Consider the following 23964-nt stretch of genomic DNA (forward strand, 5'->3'; position numbering starts at 1 on the left):
CATTGAGAATCATTGATTTTGTTCATCATAGTTGTCGGTTTTAGCAGCTTTTGGAAAATAAACCAAATCACCTGATTTTTAAGACTGCATGTGACATACATCAATGACTAAAACTTTCTTTGGCTAAGTATAAGACCTAAGGAGAAATAGCTTTGTATTTTAACAATACCAAGTTACTGTAAGATTTACATTTATGTCTATGAAAACACAGAAAGCATGTGTAATGTCAATTCAGAGAATTGTTTTTAAACACATTATAAAAATAAAAAAATATACTGCATGTTACAAAGAGACTATTAATCGTTTTTTCACCATTTCAGAGTTCAGGATTTTTTGTGTGGGCCTGAAATCATGGCTCGATGAGGCACTGGATTCAGATTCATTCTTTACTGGAGCCACCGAGCACAAAACTGGCCCCTGCCCCTAGCACAAAAATAACTAAAGTGCATTAGCATCGACGGTTGAGTGAGTCGGTAGCTTTCTCATAGTGAGTGGACGTGTTTTAGCACAGACAGCGGATACGCCCCCAGCGTTTGAGAGCAGAGAATCGCCCCTTTTTTCCAAGATTTTTATCATTTCTTTTATTTACACTACATGAAAAGGCAGATTTTCGTACCAGTGAATGCCTGATCTTGGTCGTTTTTTAATCATTCAAAATTGGCTAAATTAACACATTTTTCAGTGGTGTGACAGTGCTTACGATCTTTGGATTGACACTGGGATCTTTAAAACATTACCCCAGTCAAATTTAAAGCCTGAACCTAGCAGCCTGAACAAAGCAGAGCCAAAGGATGCAATGTAACCTGACTAATACTGTGCTATTTAAAAACAAAACCCATTAAATAACTTTTTTTACAGACTTGAAAATAGCTAGATCAGTGGTTCCCAAACTGAGATGGTGCCAGAGGGGCCCCAGTTTTATGACATTTTTTATTATACATTACTTTATCAAAAATTCAGTGAAATCAAGTCTCAGAAAATATAGCTAGCAACCAATAGCACTTATTTGATCATTTAGGGTGCGGTTTCCCAAATCCAAACAAATTTTATTTGTCACATACACATAGATACAAAGTACGACATGCAATGAAATGCTTTTTACAACTTTTACAACGGTATTCAAGCATAAAAGGAAAATGGAATGCAATTTGGGATAAAAGTAAATAAATAAAAAAATAAAACCAAAAGGAGGTAGATAAATAAAGTATAAACTATATAAGAACTATATAAAAATATATAGATGAAGAGTTTAGTTGCAAAACGAGATAAATCCATTTTTTAACATTTTTGTCAAAACATGTTTATTATTATGTTATCATGTTATTATTTTGTTTTATGGTGCTACTTAGCTGTATTTTTTAAGTTATGAAGGTTTAAATAAAAAATTTATTGGAATGCACAACCAAAAAAACGAGATTTCTGAACAATTAAAAAAACGGTGGTTATCTCGTTTTGCAACGAAACTCTTCAAATATATGTGAAAAATATTGTATATACATAAATGCTTTTTTATCATTGTCCTTAAAGTGTCCATGTGCAGTAAGATGTAAATAAAGTGGCCCTGTGCTGTGCAAGTCCAGAGTTAAAGTGACAGTCCAGAGTTAATCCCGGACAGGGATTAAGCCCGATTTATAGTCGTGCGTAAGATCTATGCCGTAGGTTTTCTGTAGCCTGTGTGTAGCCTGACATGCACCTCACAACATTTTTAACAGCGCGTCAGTTCTACACGGCCCGCAAGCCCTGTGATTGGTCCACCAGAACCCCTCCCGTCATGTAAAAAAACCTGCGTTATAGGTATTTTCGTTTGCAACAGTGAAAACAAAGATGAGCCAAGTTGAGGAGTAATTTAACTCAAACTGCAACAAAAGTCGCTGTTTATTTACTTCCATCATTGCGGTCTTCTCAAATCATACACAACAAGTTGCTGTTTCTTCTTCATTTGTGGGTTAAATTGCCATCCTTCTTCTTCTTTGACGGTCGCACTGCTACTGTGGTAACAAGCGTGGATACTGCCAACCAGCAGTCTGCATGTGTGTTTGCATGTCGACGCGGACGACAACGCAAGAGTATAAATTAAAACCGACGCGAAACCTACCCCATCGCGGCTACGCCATAGGACCTACACACAACTATAACGAGCCCTTTAGACTGGTCCTAGACTAAGATAAATGTCCAAACTGAAAACAACTTGCACTGACATATCTTAAAATACATAAGTACCCTTTGTTTTGCCTCAAAATGCACGCAAGTAATGTTTTAAGTAAGGCATGTTTGTTAAAACTAGTTATATTTCCTAATTAATCTAAGGTCTAGTCCTGGCTTAAGCTAATTCCTGTTTGGGAAACCACCACTTAATGTTTTGTTTAATTCAAATTTTAAGTTTTACTTTGTTTTATGTCATAAATTTGGGGGATGGGGGGCATGAAGAGATGCACAGTACACAAAGAAGGTGGGGGGTGCACTCCGAAAAGTTTCAGAACCACTGAAGTAAACAAGTTCTTTATAAGAGCCTATACTTCTGCACATTTACATCCGTGAAATGTGTTTAAATAACAGGATTCAGAAGATTTCCCACATCCAGTCCATGAAACCGTTAAGTTCCCCATATTTCATTTGAGTTTCGTGAGGTTATTTTTGATTTAACATTACCGCACACTTCTCTGATGTTGGCAGTTATGTGAAAGCATTTGACAGTGAAAGTGTTCTGCTAGACTGAAGGTCTGTGAAGCGAGCAGATCTGAAAGCAGACGTTTCTCACTCTGTGTCTCAGCTTCTTTAATGATGTCTCAGATGGTTTCCAGAAGAATATTAAAGAACAAACACTGATTCACACAATTGTATACGTATATTTGTCTATATAACATTTATATATATAAAGTTTAATAAAATATACATGTTAGCAGTCTTGTTTTTGTACTTATAGATGGACGAGTCTCCATTGTGATAATGAGAAGATGTGTGATGGGTTTAGTTTAATTAAAAACTGTTATTAACCACAAAGGAAACAAACAAGCTGTTAATCTGTCCCAATCATTGTGAATGTGCATTTGTGTACTGCTGTGTGTGTATTCAGAACACCAAAGGCAAAACCAGATTGCACCTCGATCGCACTGCTTGAGTCTAATCACATTTTCCAAGGCACAGTAATGATCCCTATCCAAACATATATCGTTTTAGATGGGTAGATAGGACAAGAAATTGAGTTTATGGTATGTTGTCGCTGTTGTACTGTAGTAGTACTTCTGTAAGGTGTGTACGTCTGTGAATTGTGTGAGTCGTCTGTAATGGACTTGTTATAGAAAGAGTTGTTTCCCAGTCACTTTGATGGCCCCTAGGCAGTATTAGCAATTATACAGGAGTGAGGGAAGGTCTCCTTTCTTTGTCATTCGGGTTTTAGACACTCATAGAGAGAGAGAGGAGGGGAATGAGAGACAGACAGATAGACAGATAGATAGATGTGAAATAATTGAATAATTGAGGTTGTTTAACAACATGCATCCGCTGAACTCTCTACCCGTACTGTATATACAGTATCTCTTACTGCTGCTTTTTTAGTAAACTTGACTGATTTATAGACTGATCCACAGACTCTTTTCATTCTCAATAGCTCATTGCATTTGCTAGAGGGCGTTTTTAATATGAATTTTGCCCGATTGAATAATTAATAACGTATATGGGTTACGTTGCAATATTTTACTTTCTGGTTTTGATGGATAAAGCAAAATGGGAAATTGTAATTTATGGGATTTATGTTTTCTTATAAGGGGTTAAATATAATAAATCATATCTTGAATGTTTTATAGAGGTTAATTGTGTAAGTAAGCAACCAACCTCTAGAGGCCACTATAAAACAATCACTTGCTTGCTGATAAACCAGTTTGTGCTCTCTAAACTGTTTGTTTAATGGTGTGCTTTGTGAATATATGCATATGTATATGTGAAACACAGATCTACTACTGTAGCTAGGATTTAGTTTAGTTTTTATTTTAATTTTATTTTAAAAAGCCAATCAAAGAAAAGCAGCTAGGAAAGTGCAAAAAAATTATTTAAAAATGATTATAAAAATAAATGGAATGGATGGATATTCAAGTGTGAACAATTTTCACTGACTTAAACATTGGACATGTTATCTTATATGCAACTCTGTGCTTTATTTTCATTGGTAATGAATATAAAAATGTTTAATTAGCTCATTTCTTTCTTCTTTCCACATGACTGTTTCTCATTTGCATTTGAGTTTCTTGGTGAGCGCATCTTCATGTGTAAATGAGTGAAATATATTCATATTTTCATCTGATTCCTGTCTTTTAGAAATAAGTTTTTAAACCCTCATGCATCAGCATTCTCCTTCCTTTCTCTCTCACTTCTTCCCTGTATAGCTTCTCTGCCGCCTCATTTGTTACTCCACCTCCTCCTGTCTTACCCCTCCATATGCTCCTGATAGGCTCCCGGCATCAGAAGGCAAAGTGTCTCCCTAATGGCAGCATGTGTATCACTGTGGTGGGTAAAGCAATAGCCAGGAGGCAAATGGGAAGTGAGGCATTAGAGCGTGCTAAATTTGAGGTGCTAAAACTACAGCATGTGTGTGTTTCACTATCAAGCTTTAATTTTTGCTTGTGTCAGACAATTAGTCTGTCAGAGTTTTCTTATCTGTCCTGTTTTCTAAAAAGTGTCACTCATTTTTATTAAAAACTGTATAATTGTCTTTCCAAACCTATTTTCTGATGTTAACTTGTTAGTATTGCCATTTAGATGATTTAAAGATTTCCATTATTATTATAAAATACTGTCAAATCTTTTGGCTGCATACTCTTTGTGTAGTTGTGCAAAGATAGGACAAAGATAATGTGTAGTTCTGTTTTAAAAAAATCGGATACTGTGTCATTTCTTTGAAAACTTAAAGGAATAATTCACCCAAAAAAATGGTCAGAAACCCTCATGTGGTTCTAATCCTAAATGCAACCATGTGTCTTTTTTATTAAATTCAAGCATGCATAATATTTGTGTTTAATGAAAAAAACAACATGGGGTGGGTACACAATAGTTCTAAATAGCACTAAAAGTGGCTTACTGTCTCATCAGGTAATTAGAGGGGAACCATTTTTAGTGCTAAACGGCACCTATGTACTGTAGAACCTGTGTGTCACCTGCTGTGTAGAACCATATTGTGCTATGTTAAACCATACATAGGGCTCTATCTTACACCCGGCGCAATGCGTGACGTAAGTGTCTTTTGCTAGTTTCCACCCTACGCAATTATAATGTTCACGTTTAGCGTCACGTTGTTTAAATAGCAAATGCCTTTTCGCCCTCTTTTGCGCCTATGGGCGTTCTGGTCTGAAAACGAGGTGTGTTCAGGCGCATTGTTGGCGCGTTGCTATTTTGAGGCAACTAAAATATACTACACCATTGACCAACAAAAACCTGGTCTAAAGTCTAAAGTCAATGGCGCAATGTGTTATTTAATTGTTATTTAAAGAGCGCATTAGTAATATGCGCCTATAAACGGAACGACAACGCGGGTTTGCTTATCACATAGCCTACATGAATGCACAGCAGCACAAAAACGCTTTTAAATATGAAAGATTAAAGGATTGAATGTAAAAGATTATTATTGAGTCTCTTGGACATAAATGAGGACCAATTATGAGACGTTAGAAGGTGCAAAGAGCTGCTTCACCTGCAGCCTGGTAAGTAAATAAATGCTTTGCTTTAAACAAATGCATCTGTTTTTAAATTTTATTGTATATGATGACTCTGTACCTGTGGAAATGATGAGATGAGAAACACTTTTAAGTAAGGCTTGTGACGCTGTCCAAGTGCTGAAACGTGCGGAGAGCCGTTTGTAAATTCTTTATCTCCTGTTTGTTACAAATAAAGTATTTTTAGAGTACAAACCTTTTCTTACATACTTGTAAATTATTTTTTGATGATATTGGATAGCCATACATTTAAAGCAACTATACGCCTGCTTTTTTACTTCCATGACTAAAAGAAAACGGGTATTAAAGGTTTTAATAAAAAAATGACAATTTCAATACAAGTGAAAACAACACAATTATTTAACATTGATCTTAAACTGGGGATCTTCTTCCTCCGCTTAGATTTTCAGTTTACAAAGTCCGTCATCTAAATAGAGATTAGACATAGCGCCGGCACAACTGGCTTTTAAAGGGGATGAGAGCTGAGACTCTCATTGGTTTATTGCACATTACGCCCAAAATACTCCTATTACTCATAAAAAAATAGGACCAACCCTTTTCGACCATGCGCTCGGCACACAAACCATTTTTCCCGTCATTAAATTAGCAAAAGTGGATTCGGACACGCTCATTTAGACGTCGTGCTGTGCGCTTTAGACAATGCGCTTATATCGATAAAATAGGGCCCATGGTGTTATAGTCATGCAGCACCATTTAAGGTGCTCTGTAGCGCATAAAATGGTTCCCCTATGATTACAAGTTTTTAGTACTATTTAGCACCATTGTTTTTAGAGTGTAGATCAGGGGTCTTCAACATTTTTGTGGGCAAGGGCTACCACAACGGATAAAACTATCTGGAGTGCTACTTTTTGATTTGGTCTACTCAAAACGTTTTTGTTTTACTTGTTGATTTGTTATAGTATTGTTTAAAATGTTAATATGTAAACCAACACTCTAAAAATGTCTGGGTTATTTTTGACCCATAATGGGTAAATATTGGACAGAACATGTGCTGGGTTAAAAATTGACCCAATACTGCGTTATTTTAACCCAACTGCTGGGTTATTATACACCATGGTTGCATCACGACAACCCAACATTGGGTCATTTTTAACACATCACATGTTCTGTCCAATATTTACCCATTATGGGTCAAAAATAACCCAGACATTTTTAGAGTGAAGCTAAGCTAATATAAAAATATGTAATAAATAAATATTAAAATTCAGACTATTATTAGAATGTGCTTTGGCAGGCACCTCACAGACTCTGTGCGGACTACCTGGTGTAGATGATGACAAAAATAATTCCATCAAATCCTAAAATAAACATTGTTACATACAGTGCATTATTACATATGTAAATTGGGTTGCAAACTTTACAAAGTCAACATGCCCTTGTGTTTTGTGCAGGCATTGAATTTATACACACCAACCTTTATAACAGCGTTTAATTTGTTAGCTACTGTTTTCTCCTGCTTGCTATAAATGTTGTTTGCTTGTATATTTTTAAAAGGTCTTGCTAACACATTATTTTGCATTGATTTTGTCTGTCAGAGTAATTCTAGCTTTAGTTTGATGGATGGAAGCCAACAGTTTGTCCTTACCTACAGTGTTCTGTGCTCTCTCTCTCTCTCTCTCTCTCTCTCTTTTCTTCTCTTACCTGCGTTATTGTAGTTACTTGCTTTACCACATCAGAAGGGCCAACCCTATGTACTGATGATATCTGTTTAAGTGGAAATCATGTCAGATCAATGTCTTTTAAAAAGACTTTTCCTCCAGCCTAAACTTAAAGGTGCAGTGTGTAATTTTTAGAAGGATCTCTTGACAGAAATGCAAAATAATATACAAAACTATATTATCAGTGGTGTATAAAGACCTTTTTATAATGAACAGTTATGTTTTTATTACTTTAGAATTAGGCGTTTTAGCTACAAACACAAGGGTCCCCTTACGTGGAAGTCGCCATTTTGTGCCGCAATGTTTCTACAGAAGCCCTTAACGGACAAACTTTTTTACTAAGTTGTCTCAGACGATGACATGTTTTTCCTGTGGCAGCTACCGTAGTTTCTCTATGAATTTTTAAAGCAAGGGGTGAACGGTGGACTGAGCCTTTGGTTGCAATTCGCAACCTCACCACTATACGCCGCTAAAATTTACACACTGCACCTTTAAGACAATTAATCAGCTTTCTTCAATATTTTTAAATTCATTATAAGAATGAAAAGACAAAAACTTCTTGAAATCATTGCTTGCTATAAACATGTTCACTTTATTATTTGTCCCCTTTGACATTCTGTTGAATATAAATACCAATACATATACTACACGCCTACTGGTGTACTTTCTGCTTAATATTTGTGTTAACACTTTATTGTGATGATCCCAAGCAGACGTTTTACTGACTATAAGTAACTTTGCAAGTACAACCCGTACACTAAACCTAACCTAACAATCTACTAATACTCTAGTGAGAGTTTGTTGACATATAGACCCCTTCAAGGTTTGTAAACATTGAATGACGATCGGGTGCGCGCGCAGCATGTGGTCAAACTGTTCATACTACTCAGGCTTTATAATTTAATCTAACAGGTCTGAAAAAAGGTTAACTTACCTCAAATGAAGTGAGCACTACAAACACAAGCCTCTTTGATATTTGCATTGTCCCAGTCTGCACGTTCATTGCTTGCAGCCGCAGATGTTGTATTTTTTGTTTTTGAGATTCTGCATGAATCGCGAAAACTTAATGGAAGACCTGGTGCGATTTTCACAGCCCACAACGTAAGTAGGCATTTTTGACGACACCGAATAATACGCAAGTCTATCTGCTGTAATGACTTTTCTGACCCCGACATGCGCAGTGGGAACCACCTGTGACGTGAACCGTGAAGGGGTCTATTGGTGCATTGGTACTTTTAGTCAATATCATGAACAGAATGTCTAAAGGGGACTATCAAAACAAAGTGTACTCTTATACTATTTTGCAGTAATATGGCTTATGTTACTTATATAGCTCTAAACAGAACCATGTGACACACAATGTTACCTGCATAGGAACCACATATCAACATGCCTGATACAGTAGTTCTTTTTATCTGATTAGATAAGTATTTTTTTTCTTTTTTTAAAGTACCATCAACATTGTCTTGGTTTTCTCTTGCAGTGAAGAGAAATTAAAATAATATACTTGACATGCATTCATATTATTAAGCTATTAAATGAATGTCAATTGTAAAGCGTTCTTTATTATGGCTATGCAATCAAGCAATATGCAAGGCAAGCCAACTACACAGCAATGAAAAACTCTTAAACAGTAATATCACTCAATTATACAGGCTGTTAAGGTGTATTGAACACCAATCCACAGCTTGCATTCCACTGACTTATTTCTAATGCTAACGCAGTTTAGTCAGAGTGTCAATGTATATTAGCGGCTACAATTCCCTAGAGCAAGTATCATAGTAAGTCTGTATCCGTTCTGTCTGCCCTTCATCGGGCCACTCTGCGAAAGATAATGCTGCTTCTCATGAGAGTGTACGCTATTAAAGTATTCAATCCTAACAACATTAACCACAAGGTCATTCAATTGAGCTGTTCCTCGGGAGCGCTGCTGCTGCTGCTGCTGTCTATTATCAAGCACAACTCCGCTGTTTGTTTTAAGCGCAGGCTATGCTTTATAAAATACCTACTTTTAATCATATGTGAATAATTCATTGCACGGTAATCATGTTTTTAGCCCAAAGCTTACTGAAAGGGAGTAAAGGGCCAACAGAGAGACCTTGGTGACAGTTGAGTTGCTGAAGAGTCATTCAAATCCCATTGAGCTGAACAGAAGTGAGAAAATGATATGATATTTTTCATAGTGTCTGTCTGGGTCATTATCTAAATGCTGTCTCCTGCTCCACTGGTCACTGTGACATTTAAAAGTTTCCAGGGCAGTTCATCTCAAGGGGAAACTGAAAGTTGGCAAATACATTTGTTCTTGACAATAGACAATAGTGCACAAAAGTCTTAGACCACCATAAGATGTCATGTTTTTGCAATGGTATAGTGATCATATATAAATATTTATCAGTCTCTTTATTAAAGGAACAATGTGTAGTTTTTTAAAGTATTTTATTAGTCAAAATCAATGGGTCTCATTCACTACTCATTGCGTACGTTTTTCGTATTTCTACGCACACTACTCACGAAAACTTTTCACCTAATTCACAACACGCGCGTACGCACATGAGTTTGTTTTTATACTCGTTCTTACATTAATGAATCTGGAGTGTTCTACCTGAGTGGCTGCGTGCACGAGGTTGGTAATTTGCATAAAACACGCCCAAACCCGATGTTTACATTAGGCATTAAGCAGACCCTTTTTATATAGAGATTTAATACATCAACATTATTATAAACATTATAATTATAGCCTAGTATTTAATTATAGTGTACGTGATTATTGCGTACAAGCGGTTTTAGGTTTTCTTGAATTTTTCCGTACATTTAGAAGACGGAAATTTTTGTTGAATCACGATTTGTTCGTGACAACATCCGTACGCGCATCTCACGCACAAATTTGTGTGTACGCATGCTTAGTGAATGAGACCCAATGTCTTTATTCATAAATATGTCCTCATTGGTGTCAAATGACCTCTGGCAATGATCTGACTTTTCTTGGTAAGCTCAGAATTTCTTCTGTTTACTTACATTGAACGAATAAGTCCATGTCGTTCCATCATATTGAAAAACTATAATAGCAGAGAGGGACAAAAAACATAACGCGTTTTGCGTTTTCGTTCAGAAAACGTGAACCAGCTGAAACGGACAAGGAGATCAGTGAGTACATTAAGGGTACCGTAGTTGCAACACGTGTTTGGAAAAGTGAGGCGCTAGAGAGCACTATTCGTTTGAATGCAAAATTCAATTTCACCACTAGATGGGGGAAAATCCTACTTACTGTCCCTTTAAAATATAAACATCAAATAAAGGAAATTTGTATGCAGTATTAAAGTCACAATGATACGGAAGTAGCGAATGTCTCAAAACAACTTCTGAAATGAAATTAAGGTATGGCTTGAATTGAATTCATCCATTACTGTTTGGATCATTGGATGTTTGGTAATGTTGTTATTTGCTAATCGCTGCAATCACTGTCATACCCCGTGACCAGAAGTAAAGAGGGATCATTTTGAGGAGGGGAGCAGATTCGCATTTTTGATTAAAGATTATGAGAGCAGAGCACATTAACCTTTTTTAAATAATGAAGCTCACAGATAAGTAAAAAAAGTAAGTAAAAAAATACCACAATATTTCAAAAATTAAGTTTTTATTTTCAATTTCAGTGTGACTTTATTAACAGAAAAAGTCAGCTTTTTAAGTTTTTGTATTTAGTGTGACGTCCCATAATACAGAAATCAGCAACCTTCAGGCTCTCTTAAACCTAAATGTGCTTTTTGTTTACATATTTCTTGTATTTTCTGTTTAGTGTTTTAATAAAAGACATGAAACATATATATGGATGGTCATTAAAACAAATTATATACATACATATATACATACATATACAGTACTGTGCAAAAGTCTTAGGCCACCACCACCAGATTAGTTTTTTTTAGAAGGTTTAATGTCCATCCATCCATATTTATTTTTTTATTTAATTATTAATTTTTCAATCTATTTTATTAAGATACAAACAGAAAATACAAATACAAAAAAAATATTTTTCAGGACTAAATGTCTTCTTCAGGCATCGTCTATGTTTAGTGTGACCTCTCTTGGCACTAAATACATCTTGAGCGTTTTTGAGCAGAATGAAGTAAAAAGACTCATTTCCTTAAAATTATACATACAACTTTTCTATATTTTCTAGTTGTATTCTAATAAAGAGACTGAGAAATAATTATATATGATCACAAATCTAATTCTGGCATGGTGGCATGAGAGTTTTGCACTGTACTGTATATAATATAATATTTTGTTATATGTAATGTACAATGCAAGGACAAGCATGTTTTGTATACAAAGCTGTTTTAGGTTCCTCCACTCCAGTTTGGGAGTGAATAGATTGCTGTTGCCACCGATTTGCTGGTAGTGGCAAATCTACAGTTTTTGCAAATGTAGATACTCCATTAAAGCAGCACAATTTCATTAATAATTGATCACATTCAAGTTAATCGTTTTTACAAGTAATTATGGAGTGAATTTATAAATGGTTTAATTAACGTATGAAATACCGAATAAGCAAGTGAATAAATATATGCTCTGAAGAGTCCTGCAGCTGTCAGCTGTATAGTAAGTTACTGTTTTGTTATGCTCTGTGTGTTTCTGTAATCTGACCTCGGGTTGTGTAAAGTTTTTTTTTATTACCTGGGGCTACAGTTTATCATGCTAAAAACTTACAGGTACTCCATGAACATTTTATTAGTGAAATTGCTACAAACAATCAAGGCTGAATATTTCCAGGACTTGGCAAAACACTTTTCTGACTACCTCACCAAATATTCACACATATAAACTGAATTCTCGTATATATTTGTTTTTTGCTGTTTCACTCATAAAATGTTAAAACCTGCCAGAGGTTAGAATCTGTGAAACGTGAAAGAGAAAGTAGTTGAAGGCCGATAGCTCGGATGGTTGATAAAATTTTAATTTTGAATGCGTGCATGTGTGTGTTTGTTTACCGGGGCTGTAAGGGAACTGACAGTGAGACTTACAAACACATAAGACAGTAGATATGTGTGTTCAATTTTTGGGGATGTTTACCGAAAAGTTCTATTTACATAAATGCACACGCATACACCAACCAGTATTGTGAGAGATTTTCTGTATTTTGTGAACAGAGGTCTTGCGTCTCAGTGTAGGATTTCATTTCTTGTATTATTGATTGAGCAAGGTTTTTTATTCCTTTGCATAATACAGAACAGAGAGATGATTTGGAAATCAATTCTTCCCAGCAGCACCAAAGCCAATTATCATATGTGTGTGTGAGAGATTATAAAGCCAGTTTAAAAGAGGAAGAATGAGATGATTAACTCTGGATGATGTTTTTTTGTTATTTTTTTCAGCTAATGCTGGGGCCTGCTTTCCGAAGCAAGGTAACCACACCCGGCCTTTCCCACATCTTCTCATGTCAGCCAATCAGAGCCATTTACTGGCTTGTCATTTGTTTTACTGATATTGTCACCTGTACGTCAAGGTCTCGTCTGCCCAACACAATGAATGAGTTCGTGTTGTCGTGTCACAGTTCAAACCTCTGTGCTTATGTACCGCCTTGACTTTATAAGTAAGAGAGAGGGAGAAAGTGATTCATTACAGAGAGAACCGACAGTAAACATGCATTGGATTTCATTACTGATCCTCTGAAACAGTTTAGGATGTGTGTGCAGTGTGCACCTGTCAGAAACTACATTATATGCAACCTAAAATGATTCTTTATTTCATATTTAAAGAAAAATCATTTAAATTCGGTCACTGGTTACTTATACTTGTGTTGCAAAACCAGCTTGACTTTCTTACTACTGTGAAATACAAAGTGTTTCCTTTGCAAAACACCAGCTGTTTCTTTCCATACATTGACTAATTTTATGGTACTTTATTGTGTGATATTTAAATGAGAATTTCCTGTGAAACACAATAATAGATGTAATCAAATGTTATAGGCATACAATATAAATGCATGCATGTTTTATTAGGATTTAAACTCTCCTCATACTCAAAACAAAAAATGGAGCCCAATTTTGTGAGTCAGAACAACCACTGGTGCTTTAAAAACCATCACTCTTGACTAGTGTAGTTATCTCTTTTTTACATGTGTATATGTGTCTGAGCATGCAGAAGTATGTGTGTGTGGTGGGTGTGATCCAGCATGTGTCCTTGGAAAGCAAAAGTGACATGACAGGCAAAGCCCAAATGTAATATCCTACAGAGAAATTTCGGCTTTATTCTTTTCTCTAATCTATAGCTTGGTGCTTTTACTTTTTCAAAGTTTCTTTTCTTCCTCTAAACCTAAGATCAATAGCTCTGCAGGGAGAAGCCACTTGCTCCTGTGCTTTTCTTTGTTGTAATAAGTCTAATATCTCATCCCATTTCTCTCTCTCCCTTCCCTCCACCTCTCTCTCTCTCTCTCTCACCGTTTGCTTGTGTCTGTTTTCGAATGCATTTGCGCTGTTGCATGCGCGTGTGGTTGCACGATCGAATGAATGCGTGATGCCATGCTCCTCACATTCCCTAACTCCTACTCTTCATCGTCCCCCTTCATCTCCTTTCCCAAACCAGACCCGGAGCGTGGCGGAGGTCACATGATCTCCACCGATGACCTGGAGTACCCGCGCGAGTATCGCACGCTGGGAAACAGCACGCGACGCTTCTCCAACGTGGGACTGGTCCACACCTCAGAGCATCGCCACACGGTCATCGCCGCCCAGAGCCTGGAGGCCCTCACCAATCTGCACAAGGCTGACATGGAGCGCAAGCGGGACGTCTTCATGGACCACCTGAAGAACAAGTATCCACCGCAACACTCCCTTCCACCCTCTCCATCCCCATCGCACGGTAGCATGAGGAGCACGGCTGAGAGGAGCGCACGGGAACAGGTATGTAACTAAAATGATGTGCTAGAGGAAGTTCTTGGATCAGCATTGTTTTGAGACTTGGAATAACATTTCGGTCAGCCAATTAGATTCTAGTGCTGTATGAGGTTGGGTTGTTGATCTTGAAAGTTAGTCTTGAACTTATAATTTTCCTATGATGTTAAAAGTTGTAAATGATTAAGGTTAAGGTTAGGGTTATAAATAGAATAAAGAAAGTTTGGTAGCACTTTATATTACAGTATGTGTACTTACCTTGTACATTTATGGTAAATATGTTGTACTTACAGACAAATGCGTGGTACTTTCCTTTTGAGTATTTACATGGTTATTAAATGGTATCATTACTGTACTTACCAGTTTTACATACTTGGTAGTTATTATGTAACTCTAAATAAGTACTATGTAATACCAGATACATACTTAAAGTAAAGGTATACTGTAACTAACAAGAAACACTACTGTACTTACAAATAAATGAACAATTTAAGTATTGAGTAATTACAGGCAAGTGTGTGTTAATGACAGGTACTTATAGTGTACATATATCATAAGTAATAATAACAAGCATTTCTGTACTTACAACTTGTATGTACATGGTAAGTGTATAGTACTTACAGGCCAGTGTGATTAATGATAGGTACTTACTGTATAGTGTACGTATATGATAACTGATAACAAACATTACTGTACTTACAAATTGTATGTACATGGTAAGTGTTTGGTACTTACAAGCCAGTGTAATTGATGATAGGTACTTACTGTGTAGTGTATATTTATGATAACTAATAACAAACATTACTGATATGCCATTTTTTATTCAGTTTCTTTGTATTTATTGTACCTTTTAAACACAACAATGGATCTTATTTTATGATCTGACTAGTTAATATAACTCACAGTTGTATACACACACACACACACACACATTCTGGTTTTCATGTTTTGTGGGGACATTCCATAGACGTAATGCATTTTATACTGTACAAACTGTATATTCTATTCCCCTTACCTAACCCCAACCATCACAGAAACCCTTCTACTACTTCACATTTTCAAGAAACATCATTCTGTTTGATTTATAAGCTTGTTTCCTCATGGGGACATCAAAATGTCCCCACAAGTTCAAAAAACACTTGTATTCCTATCTTTGTGGGGACAATTGGTAGTACAGTAGTGTTTCTCATTAGTTACAGTATACTGTACATGCATTATATGTCCTGGTTATTAATTTACACTGGCCTGTAAGTACTACACACTTACCATGTACATAAAATTTGTAAGTACAGTAATGTTTGCTATTAGTTATCATATATGATCACTATAAGTACCTGCTATTAACCCACACTTGCCTGTAATTACTTAATATTTAAATTGTATATTCATGTGTAAAAGTACATTAGTGTTTCTTGTTAGTTACAGTATACCTACACTATAAGTATGTATCTGGTACTACCCAGTACTTACTTAGATTTACATAATAACTACCAAGTATTTACCACTGGTAAGTACTGTACATTAATGATACCATTTAATTACCATGTAGATACTCAAAAGTAAGTACTACACATTTGTCTGTAAGTACAACATAATTACCAAATATGTACAAGTTAAGTACACATACTGTAAAATAAAGTGCTACCGAAAGGTTATCCAAAATGCTATTAATTCAAGAATGTGCAGTTTTTTTTTGTTTTTATCAACCAATTATTGCCATCTGATTTTTGATTTATCATCAGGTGAGTGCTATGTTGGGTTGATCTTTGTCCTCTCATTTAAAATTACAGCTGTGATTGGTTGTTAGGCATGTTATTCCAGAAACAACAAAGCAGTTGGATCCAGAAATGTATTCTACTGTATTTGTGTAAACAGGATACACTCACACACAAAGGCACAATGATTTTAAAATTATTCCCATCAGTGCGGTATTTTGAAGGTGCCACTGGAAATGTGTCCATATCGAGCAAAGAAATAAACACTTTTGTCTCTGGTGGTATAGACTTTCTTTTCCCACTTACACACCGCTGGAGAGAAGCTGTCAAAATGACGTCAAGCCATTTTGTTCCAGCAGTAGATAAGATCCAGTCGCATGCTGAAGGGTAGTGAAAGCACAGTCACACTGTGAATGGAATGATTGGTTGTTGTGGAAAAGCATGACGTAATGTTGATTTCAAATATGGATGATGTCATTCTATCAAGCTAATATCTGCCATTCTTGTGTGCATTAAAATAGAGAGCGATAGGTAAGGGGCACATTTATGCTTAAGTAATTTAAATTAGTTTTTTGTTGTAGGAGGGGTGTTTTTTTATTGCGAGAGATTTTATAGCTTCAGTTCTTTAATTATACTCTTCATTCATTCATTTATCTCTCTATCATCTCCATTAATCTCTATATCCCCTCTGGAAATAATTTGATTTCCAAGCGATTCTTTATTTTGACATGATCTGTTTCTAGTGAGTCTAGTGAGCTGCCTGCTCCCTATAATGGCAGCTGCTTTATCAGCATCATCCTAACACTCCTTGGATGATTTGGTATACTCTATATAGACAGTTTCAGTCTCAACAACATAAACAAACAGCATTTGTGGACCAAACTTAACTCCTGGAAGACATTCGCATATAATCAACAACAATAGAGTAGATTATGTCTGATAACAAGCAAAATAAATAACCTGTAAATTACCTTAGTTCAAATCATAGTTATCCCTTACGAAAATTAACCATGGTTTTACTAGTTAAAACAAAAAAAACATGGTTACTGTAGTAAAACAATGGTAACCACAAAATAACCATGGTTTTGACAACTATGGTTCTCAAAACTATAGTTAAACCATGGTTAGTTGCTGATAGTAAACAATACATAATATATATTTATGTATTATAAAATATATATTTTATGTTATATTTAACAGGTGCGGCTCCAGAAATGCGTCTTATCCGCATTGTAACCACGCTGCTTGCGCATCCAGTGTCCAAGCACAATAAACGTGTGAACTAATGAACGACAGTTTGTTTTTATATATATTTTAATTTTAATGCACATCCAAGCAGGTGACTTTCATGACCCACCTTATTCCCCTGTGCAACGCACTTATTGGGAACCCCTAATATAAAGAATCCTTTAAAGTGAAGGCATAGCAGATGCATTGGAGCAGGTTATGCATGATACGTTTGGAAATGAATTGCGGGTTTTGCACGGGATATAAAATAAAAGGTTGAATTTAGTTGTTTGCAATTTGAAATATTTTTACAAGATATTCCTAATAACTTTAACTTGAACTATTTCTGAAATGTTTCTTTAACTCTTTCGCCGCCATTAAGAGAAAACGCTTCCCTGCCAATGACGAGTATTTCCGGCTTTCCGCAATACCACTATTATCCACCAGGTGGCAACTTCCGCAACTTTTTAAACCCGGAAGTATTGCCCTATGGCAAGCGGCTGCATATCCGTGTCTGTTTTAAAGATCACTCTGAATGGGATCTCTATGAAAAGTCCATCACAAAAATGGAATTATCTCTGCTTTTTGCTCAAAATGTGGTGTTTTTGCAGAAACCTACCCATATTCAAAAGCTGATTACAAAAGAACTACTGAAGGTAGAATGAAACGTTTTTTTTTTTTTAAAGCAGAGGGTCTGTTGTTCCATTTGGTATATTGTATGTTTATGTATTTAAAGAAAAACATTTTCTGGAAGGCATTAAACCTTTGTGCAAATCATGAAAAATGCTGGCGCTGGCTGCCAACTTTAAAAAAAAAACATTGGCGGCGAAGGAGTTAATAAAGAATACCGCTATCTCATAACGCAGCGAAACCTATTACATAAAGTGAACAATTGATTGTCGAGCAATCGATATCAACCTATTCAGCACCATCGCCATGGACAGCACCTGGTAACGTCGAACGTAAGAAGGAATACCTTAAGAAACCCGCTAAGATACAGTTCGGGAAACACGCCTAGAAAAGGTATACCTGTAGTTAAGGTTTAGCTTAAGAGTCTTCGTAGCGCGCTAAGAGACAACGTTATCGGGAAATGCAGCCCTGATCTCTGGAACAAATGCCTCGTTGAAAATAACAAATGTTTTGGTTTCCTAGGTAATCTATGTGTTGTTTTTTTGCTTGTTATATAAATAAACTACGTTTAAAGTACTTTGTTGTTATTTATTATTAGCAGAGTTTAACGGAAGTTACGTGCGGACCGCGACAGTGCTTGTTTATGTTGTTACTGCTGAAACCGTCTATATCAAGCCACTTCTTAATTTCAACCTCACACTGGTTCATACTTGGCAGGTACACAAAAAAATTATTCATTCAATTTACTCAATTTTTTTAAGGTAAGTGGTTGCAATCAATTTATTTAAGCTACATTTAAACTGCATTAGCTATATTAAAAGTTTTTTGTTATGTTTTGTATTACTAATTTTTGTTTTGTTTTAATGTAGCTTAAAGGAACAGTATGTAGGTTTGTGGCCAAAACTGATATTGCAATCACAAAACTTGTGGCTAAAACTGGTACTGCAATCACACAACTGGTGGCCAATACACAACATGACAACATTAACATCAGTTGAGGGCTGCAACTCCACTTTTAAAATGACAAAATCCTGGCCAGACCACTGTTGTCAGTGATATAAGTATTTGAAATGAAAATGATTTCTTAATGTCTAGTGACACATCAGGGCCATTTTATGATTAATTGATATAAATTTCTTACATACTGTTCCTTTAAATAAATTGATTGCGACCACCTACATTAAAAAATTAAGTAAATTGAATGAATCATTTTTTTCAGTGTATATATTAACTGTTTAAATCATGTTTTATGCATGCTCCCACTACACTGTTTTTTATTGGCTAGCTATTGAACCGGAAGTCTCGCACAGGAATGGAAATACATCACATCACTTACTTCTGCGTTCGAGAAAAAGGTGGATAGTCTGCAATTTAATGCACAACAAAAAATAATTAACATTTATGCATTTGGCAGATGCTTTTATCCAAAGCGAGTTATGTATGTATTTTTATCAGTATGTTTGTTCCCTGGAAATCGAACCCATGACCTTTAAGCTGCTAATGCATTGCTATACCACTTGAGCTATATAAAAATAAAATAGGGTCTCAGAATTGTTTTCAGTAATTTGAAGGGTCAATCCCTTTATTTTCTAAGCATAAATTACATACTGCAGCATGCACATATTGGTGAAAATAGTCATTGTCACAGAAATAAGTATTGAATGAATGTTTAAGACATTTTTGCGCTACATACTGGATTTATTTTTCCACTTGTTCCAATTCATAAAATGCTTTCTCAGTAGGTTTAGGAATGGCTATTCATTTCCTGTTGTAGGTCTCTCTTCCAGATCCCTGAGATTCTTATCACATATTGGCCTAAATGTAATTTCACCCACAAAAATTCCCATCATTTTACATCATGTCAATATTCACACACCGCTCTCATTTGTCCCCAGCCACTTGTACATTCTGCCAGCTGACTCACTTTGTGATCGACACAATAAAGAAAGTCATTCGGTTAATAAAGGCATCAGTAAATGATGAGGCAATCTTCATTATGCTGGTGAACTATCCCTTTTAAATGTCCAATGAATGTGTGAGTGAGAGAGAAAAAGAAAGAGGTGGAAATAGCAAGAGAGAGAGAGAGAGAGAGAGGCAGGGAGGTTGGGTGAGAGACAGGTGGAGTCCGTGGTTGCCAAGGCAACATCGCCCTTATATGGAAACTGGTGATATCATATTGCAAAGGTCAGGTTGTAGCGAGATAGAAATAGAGAGAACAGGAAAGAAAGTGAGACAGGTGAAAAGCGGAAAGGAGAGAAAGGGGCAGGGTTCTGGAATATCCTCACCTCTAGGAAAGACGCAGGATAACAGGAATTCCTCATTTGCTTCTCCGCAGCCTTTGCCATCGGCACAGCGGAAAAATGGAAAGGGGGAGGGGAGCAAGAAGGATAGACGAGAGAGAGAGCAGCGACAGATGAGCGCAACGCTACGCAACCGGCGACAGGAGAGTTAATTGCTGCCAGCTTTTCCAGCACTGAAGAGTTAAAACAGGCAGCCAGTAGCCAACCGATGCTGTAATGAATTAAATAAAGCATCCTGCCGTCGCATGTGCTCGAGAAAGAGAGAGAGAGGATAGAAATAAGAGAATGAGTGCACCTGACAGCCAGCTGCTAATACTGACTGTCTGAAGGCATCTAGCTGGTGTACATGTGTGTGTATGCAGGAAGGACACACGTTGCATGCAGGTGCAGGTGAGATTTGCAATGATGCCTTTATTTGTTTTGTTTTGTTTAGTGTAAGCGTGGTTGTCATGGTGACTACATGCAGATACCTGTGTTTGTTTTAGGGCAGGTTTCAACTTAATTGGTGTGTGTTTGTTTGCATTGCTAATGAACATATGTTTGTAAGCTAGTGTGAGTATGTGTATGAATGAATGAGTGAGAGAGAATGGATGCATTTGCATGCCTGCGTGTGCGCAAGAGAAAGCTGCTTTGCATGCGGATCAGGTGGTGTAAAACTCCAGTAGACTCTGCCCTTCTGTCAGCTAACGCTGGATGTAGTCTTGCTGGGCTGACACATGTTTCTCAGGTGGAGACTAATGCTGGTCACAAGATCAGATGCGACTTGGGTTCGGGCCTGATTGTTGTGTGCAGTGCTTATGAGGGTGTGTTTTTTCACTTTTAAAATTCTGCTGTCTGTGTACACATGAGGTTTGAACTACAAACAAATGCTCAACGAACAAACAATGATCACAGGTGGTTGTGCGAGGCAGAATGGCGTCTACGCTTGATAGTAACATGCATCTCAAATGCGTCTCCTGTGACTACTATGATTGGATTTCAAGAGGAGAGTCTCTGATTTCATGACTACATGCATCAGTGAAGTTAGTGTGTAATTGCTTTTTGAGCAAATGATTAGGCACACTGTTGCTTCCAAATATCAATATCTGCATGAATCGAGCTTTTGGGTGAAATCCTTTTGTTGTTTTAATCCAGCCTCTATAAGAAATAATATTTTTGATGTGAATGCTTCACAGGTATTTAGACCTTCTTCACTTTTTTCAATTTTTCTTGATCATTTCTGAGATGTTTCTATGGCTTGACTGTGGTGTAAATATCTCTCTACATTAATGTCATGTAAACCAGAGAAGTTTATTTAAGCCTAACCAGGAAACATTACAACTTTTTTAGCACAATGGATGATTGACAGGCGGGTAGGTGTTGTTTGATGTTGTCCAGGATGTATCCGGTATATAGATTAGAATATGAAAATAATTACCACAAATATTTTAATGCGATGTGGCGACATGCGTTTTGACTCCAGTGTTGTTTTAATGTCAACAAAGTTACAGTATCTACAAATGATCTGGATTCACTAGGGAGGAAGATTTGCAATGGGAGTCTTAAAGGGATAGTTCACTTAAAAATGAAAATTCTGCCATCATTTACTCACCCTCATGTTGTTACAAACCTGTATATTTTATGGCGTAATAGCACTTTTGGGAGTACTTCGACTCGCCTGAAAAGTCCGCTCCCCTTCTCACTCTCTTAATGGGAGAGGGAGGGTGTTACTGCGCCGAGTCGAAGTACTACCAAAAGTGCTATTACGCCATAAAATATAGTTCCTCTTTTAAATCCACTTAGAAAAGCGCTACGTTTTATTTTGTACCACCAAACTTGCTCATATAACTACTCGTCTTAAATAGGAAAAACGTTGATGTGTTTGGTCACTTCTAACTTTATCTCTAAATGGTACCATTGAATGAATGGGGCTAAGCTAAATGCTATCGAAGCGTCGCAGCGCGCTCCAGCGCTTATGTGCACGCACACAGATGATAGAGGGATGTATCAACAATTCTTAGTTAAGGTAATAACATATTTGAATATTAAAAATGAGTAGACCATTCCTTTAATGGTAACTGTGTGCTTACCATCATTTATCAAAATATCTTCTTTTCTGTTCATCAGAAAAAAGAAATTCATGCAGATGTAAGGGTGCGCTTGTGGCATTCTGAAAAGTTGAAATGTTTTTAACTCGATGCGATGCGGACGTGCCTGGAAAAAAGCGTGCGCATCACGACCGCGCCGCTTTCATTATAAGCACGTATACCACGCACCTACATTTAAAATAACGAACTTGAGCGCGCAAAAGACACGATATGTGAATCACCCCTAGAACAACATAAGAATGTAGTGCTGCCTCAAGATTAGTCGCGACTAATCGTTTGCAAAATAAAAGTTTTTGTTTTCATAATAAATGTGTGTGTACTGTGTATAATAGTTATGTTTATATAAATACACACACATAAATGTATAATTTTAAGAAAAAAATATATTTATATAATAAATATTTATATTTATATATAATATAGATTATATATAAATATTAACATGTATATACACATGCAAATGTTTCTTAATTATGTACATGCATGTGTGTATGTGTATTTATACATAATTATTATACACAATACATCCACATATATAATGTAAACAAAAACTTTTATTCTGCAAACGATAAGTCGCGACTAATCGTGAGGCAGCACTATAAGAATGAGAAAATTATGACAGAATTTTCATTTTTGGGTGAATTATCTCCATGAGGTCAAAATTTACATTTTTCTTGTAGTATATATATATTAATAAATACATAGGTTTAAGGTTTTTCAGTCGTATGCAAAGTTTGAGCACCCCTAACAATTTTCATGATTTTCATTTATAAATATTTGGGTGTTTGGGTCAGCAATTTCATTTTGATCTATCAAGGACACACTAATGTTTCAGTAGTGAAATGAGGTTTATTGGATTAACAGAAAATGTGCAATGTGCATTAAAACGACATTGGACAGGTGCATAGATTTGGGCATCCTTGTCATGTTGTTGATTTGAATACCTGTAACTACTTTGCATTGATTTATTGTAACACACAATTGGTTTGGTGAGCTCATTAAGCTTTGAACTTCATAGACAGGTGCATCCAATCATGAGAAAAGTGGCCTTTTATTGCGCATGCTCACTTAGTCTACGAATCTCGAGGGGTGTCCCATCTGTCATTTTTACGCTTCGAAGTGTGCTCATCAGCGCCCCCTTTGCAACCTTAATGCGATTTTCTGCACTTTAACGCACTTTAACAACCCAGAAGTCCTTGCGAAAGATGAATCAGACGACGGAAGTGAGGAGTTCACACTTAGTGCGTTAACATGCACAGTCTTACGCCGATTATGCTTAACATGTAAACTGATAACGCGTGGGGTCATGTAAATGCGTAAAACGGTTTTCCTTTATCAGGGAAAGCCCATAAACAGCGTAAGCAAAAACTGATCGGCAGAGGTAGTTTTTTGCTCATTAAGCCGATTTTGCGTGGCATGTAAACACCTTAACCGGCTTTCTCACGGTTTTGTCCATGTGCGCATGTCTCCGCGGATGAAAGATAAAAGTCACATGCGAAAGTAAGCGCAAAGTAAGGCATAAAAGTCTCCACTTGACTAAAGCAGTTGACAGAGAAACTGTGAAAATATAAGCTCGTGTTACATTTACAGGTTCTGCAGACCCGAGAAAAGATACAACAGTACAGCTTAAGACGGATATGCCGTCGGCTTTTTAATCGACTATTATGTACTATAGGTGGTGACGTCACTGTCTGCGAGAAAACGGATAATTCTCCTAGTCCCATGTAAACGCAG

At 36.5% G+C, this 23964-nt stretch overlaps 1 protein-coding gene across 14 annotated transcripts in view; it reads left to right on the forward strand.

The window, feature by feature from the left end:
• srcin1a (SRC kinase signaling inhibitor 1a) overlaps positions 1-23964 on the forward strand; it is a 143686-nt gene that overhangs the window by 46563 nt on the left and 73159 nt on the right. For 11 of the 14 annotated variants that reach the window (XM_055191903.2, XM_055191890.2, XM_055191896.2 and 8 more), the window contains exons 2-3: positions 12754-12783; positions 13964-14280. In XM_055191903.2, coding sequence (XP_055047878.2) covers positions 12754-12783; positions 13964-14280 — 347 coding nt within the window. Of the gene's footprint in view, positions 1-12753; positions 12784-13963; positions 14281-19793; positions 20534-23964 lie in introns of those variants that run through there. The other 3 variants (XM_055191919.2, XM_073857126.1, XM_055191933.2) reach the window with 2 other exon arrangements.

This window comes from Misgurnus anguillicaudatus, chromosome 19, assembly GCF_027580225.2.
Source record: "Misgurnus anguillicaudatus chromosome 19, ASM2758022v2, whole genome shotgun sequence".
Taxonomy (NCBI): domain Eukaryota; kingdom Metazoa; phylum Chordata; class Actinopteri; order Cypriniformes; family Cobitidae; genus Misgurnus; species Misgurnus anguillicaudatus.